The sequence below is a fragment of the Zea mays genome, chromosome 6 (assembly GCF_902167145.1).
Source record: "Zea mays cultivar B73 chromosome 6, Zm-B73-REFERENCE-NAM-5.0, whole genome shotgun sequence".
NCBI classification, from domain to species: Eukaryota; Viridiplantae; Streptophyta; class Magnoliopsida; order Poales; family Poaceae; genus Zea; species Zea mays.
In genome coordinates this window covers 175842880-175845836 of record NC_050101.1, presented here as the reverse complement: position 1 = coordinate 175845836, position 2957 = coordinate 175842880, and the positions used below count along the sequence as shown (strand labels likewise).

Sequence of the window (2957 nt, the reverse complement as noted above, 5' to 3'; positions counted from 1 at the left end):
GATTTTCCCTTTTGTTTACAAACTTACGGAGTTGACATTATTACTGGCAATTTCAACATTGGTTGGAAGAGTCGCCATTGCAATACAGTTGATTAAGAGCAAATTGTGCAACGAGATTTTAGATGAATGGTTCATTAATGATGTGTTACACTGAAGTAGAAATATTTAAATCATTTGATGGCGGTTCCAAAACCAGACATATGAGAAAGAGCAGCTTCCATAAAACTCTGATTTTATCTCTCTTTATTAGTAAGACAACATCACATTTTTTAGGTGGCACCTTAATTAATGTCCATGAACTCCTATAGGCTATAGCACCATTGAGACCGGCCTTAGTGGATAGTGACCTTTTAGATATACTAGAGAAGTGGCCGTATGTTACAATGGTTTTCATTTATGTTGACACAGAAAAAAACACATTTGTTTTTAGTTAGCTAGGTGAATGCAAATGTGAGTTTAGAGCCAATAACAATAGTTCGAATTTTTATTTCTGCATAATTTTAGCTACGACGATGCTTTATATAGTAGAGAAGGGAATTGAATCCACATTTTCACTTCAATTAGAGATGGGTCTATGGATTGGATAATAATGAAATTAGACCCAAACGTAAGGTGGCGATGGCCGATGGACCTGCCTTGAGCCCACGAGCTACCGCAACGAAGAAACTAGGCCCAAACGTAACACACAATTCCTGACAAAACTTCGAGATCCTTCTGGCCCGTCCCCGTTGGGCCCTTGGTCGTGCCGTTCGTGATCTTTCCATCTTTCCCGCGTTCCAAGAAATAAAACCAGAGGCGCACGCCCCCTGTTCGCTCCCCCAAATTCGTTTGTTTCCCACGGCGCAAGAAAGAAACAAGGGTACAAGAACAGCCCGCTAAAGGAAAGAAACAAGGGCTACACAAGAACAGCTTGAGAGCTCCTCTCCGATCCCGACCCACCGCCTGCAACTCTTCTTCTCTCCTACGTGTTCGTCAGCCCGCTAAGGTAACATCCTAAGAAGAATCGCCTCGGCCTATCATTCGATTCATCAATCCATGCCGTTTTTTCCCCGTCCGACGTAGAGTCGGGCAGCTGTGTGCGGCGTGGCTAACGTGGCATGGAGCCGCAGTTGCCTTTGCTTGTTTGAAAGACTAGGATTGCCTTTCCTGCGTGGGCGCACACTAGCTGTTCGCCGAAATTCCTGTGGAGTGAGTAGTGATAGTGATAGAGCACCATGGCAGGGGTGAGTCCTTTCTAGGATTTTTTTAGAAAAGTAGGTTGCTCTTGCTTTATTTGTTTGCAAATAAAGCATTCAAATTATTACAGCAAACGAGACTTTTAGCGTATTTCTAAGCGAGTGTGCACCAGTCAACACCAACATCTCACAAAAGGAGTACATATGTGTTTTGATTGGATTGGGTCAGACGTACAAATAACCTGTGCCTATTATATTGGGTTATACACATTAATATCTTGTATTCTTGTGTGAGGCTGTGAGCCGTAAGGGCAAATGCCTGGAACAGGATGGGCATGTGGTAGCATTAGCTTACACTCCTTAAAGCCTGATGACTTTGTTTCATTACTTTGAGATTTCAGAATCGCGCACGCGCTGCTGCTACTGTTTCTAGTTTGATTTGGACATTCTGTGCTCACCTGGGCACATTATGGTGCTGCTGTTCGTTCATAACATATGGATCGACAGATTGCAGTTCCGTTAACGAGTTTTGTTCTGTATCTTGATGTTAAATTACTAGTGTGTTGGAATTTCATAGCTCTGGTCTCTTGTTTCCGTGTTTTAAGTTTAACTCGATGTTTTACCATCTTTGAGTGGGCTGAAAGCTTCCTTATAGAGTTGCAGTTTATCCTGACACTCTCCCAAACTTACTTCTGATGAGATGTGCGCAATGGTTGCTAAGCATGGGTTTCCACGGCTCCCTTTCACCAGACTTCTTACATGAATTGTTGTCCAGTGTTAAGATGGCTTCAAGTGATGGTCAAACAGAAGCTGCGGCCCCATCTGTCCCCAAAAACCCTGCTATGGCATCATGCCGGAAGAAGAAAACAGATGATGCTACCTTCCTCGAAGATCTGAAAGACCACATCGATGAGTTCATCCATGCCTCCATGGATGAGCACAAGACCTGCTTTAAGAAGACGATCCAGAAGGTCAGTTGCACTACTACACTGAAATTTCTTTTATCGCTTTGGTCTTTCAACGGTTGTCATGCATTTGGTGCTCAAGGCTTCTGTTATCCATGGATTGTTGCGCAGATGTTTGGGATGTCGAAGGCTGTTGCAGAGAGATCCGCGGCAGAAGCGAAGGAAGCTGGAGTTGAAAGTGCTTTGCCACTTCAGACCAGTGTCTCGCAGTAGAATTTCACGTTGGTAGTTTCTTGCTTGACGCCGGCCTTTTTTTATACAAGGGTTTTGTTGCTCTGTGTTGTCTGAAACGTATAAGCGTCTCAGTGGCATGTTTTCATAACTGTATTGTAGTGCTTTCATCATTCTCCGAAGTTTGTTGTGTGAGTATGCCTTAAATATACCAGTGTAGTTTGCTTCATTCTCCGATGCCTTGTATGGCCGTAGACCCCATGCATATGGACATCCTGAACCCAACTGTCAACTGATTGAGTGGTTCCTGATTGGCTAAAGGAAAGACATCTTGCAAAGCTCATCTAACAACAGCTACTACATTTTAGAACAAAGTAGAATGGAAGCGCAAGTTGGCTAAACAAATCTAGGAAGGTGATCTGGTTCATCTGAAGTTTCTTGAACCTGAACTTTTCCTGCAAGAGTAATGAAATACAGGTCTGCTGAGCTCTGTTGCCAAAAAAATGTAAATGGCAATTAACATGTGAATGACAAAGATGACTAGCAAGTGTAGAATGAAACTAACGATATAGTTTGTCTGTGCTATCTTTGAAACACTTCTCTACGAGCTGGGTGCGTCTTAATACAGATATCGTGGTGTGTTCAG

The 2957-nt window shown here is 43.1% G+C and overlaps 1 protein-coding gene across 1 annotated transcript; it reads left to right on the top strand.

Moving 5' to 3' along the window:
* Nucleotides 1-812: 812 nt before the first annotated feature.
* Nucleotides 813-2518, top strand: LOC100274732 (uncharacterized). Its single transcript, NM_001149028.1, has 3 exons — nt 813-985; nt 1951-2146; nt 2252-2518. Exons 2-3 carry the CDS (start codon nt 1958-1960, stop codon nt 2351-2353), a joined length of 291 nt encoding a protein of 96 aa, NP_001142500.1. The 5' UTR covers nt 813-985; nt 1951-1957; the 3' UTR covers nt 2354-2518.
* Nucleotides 2519-2957: the final 439 nt, after the last annotated feature.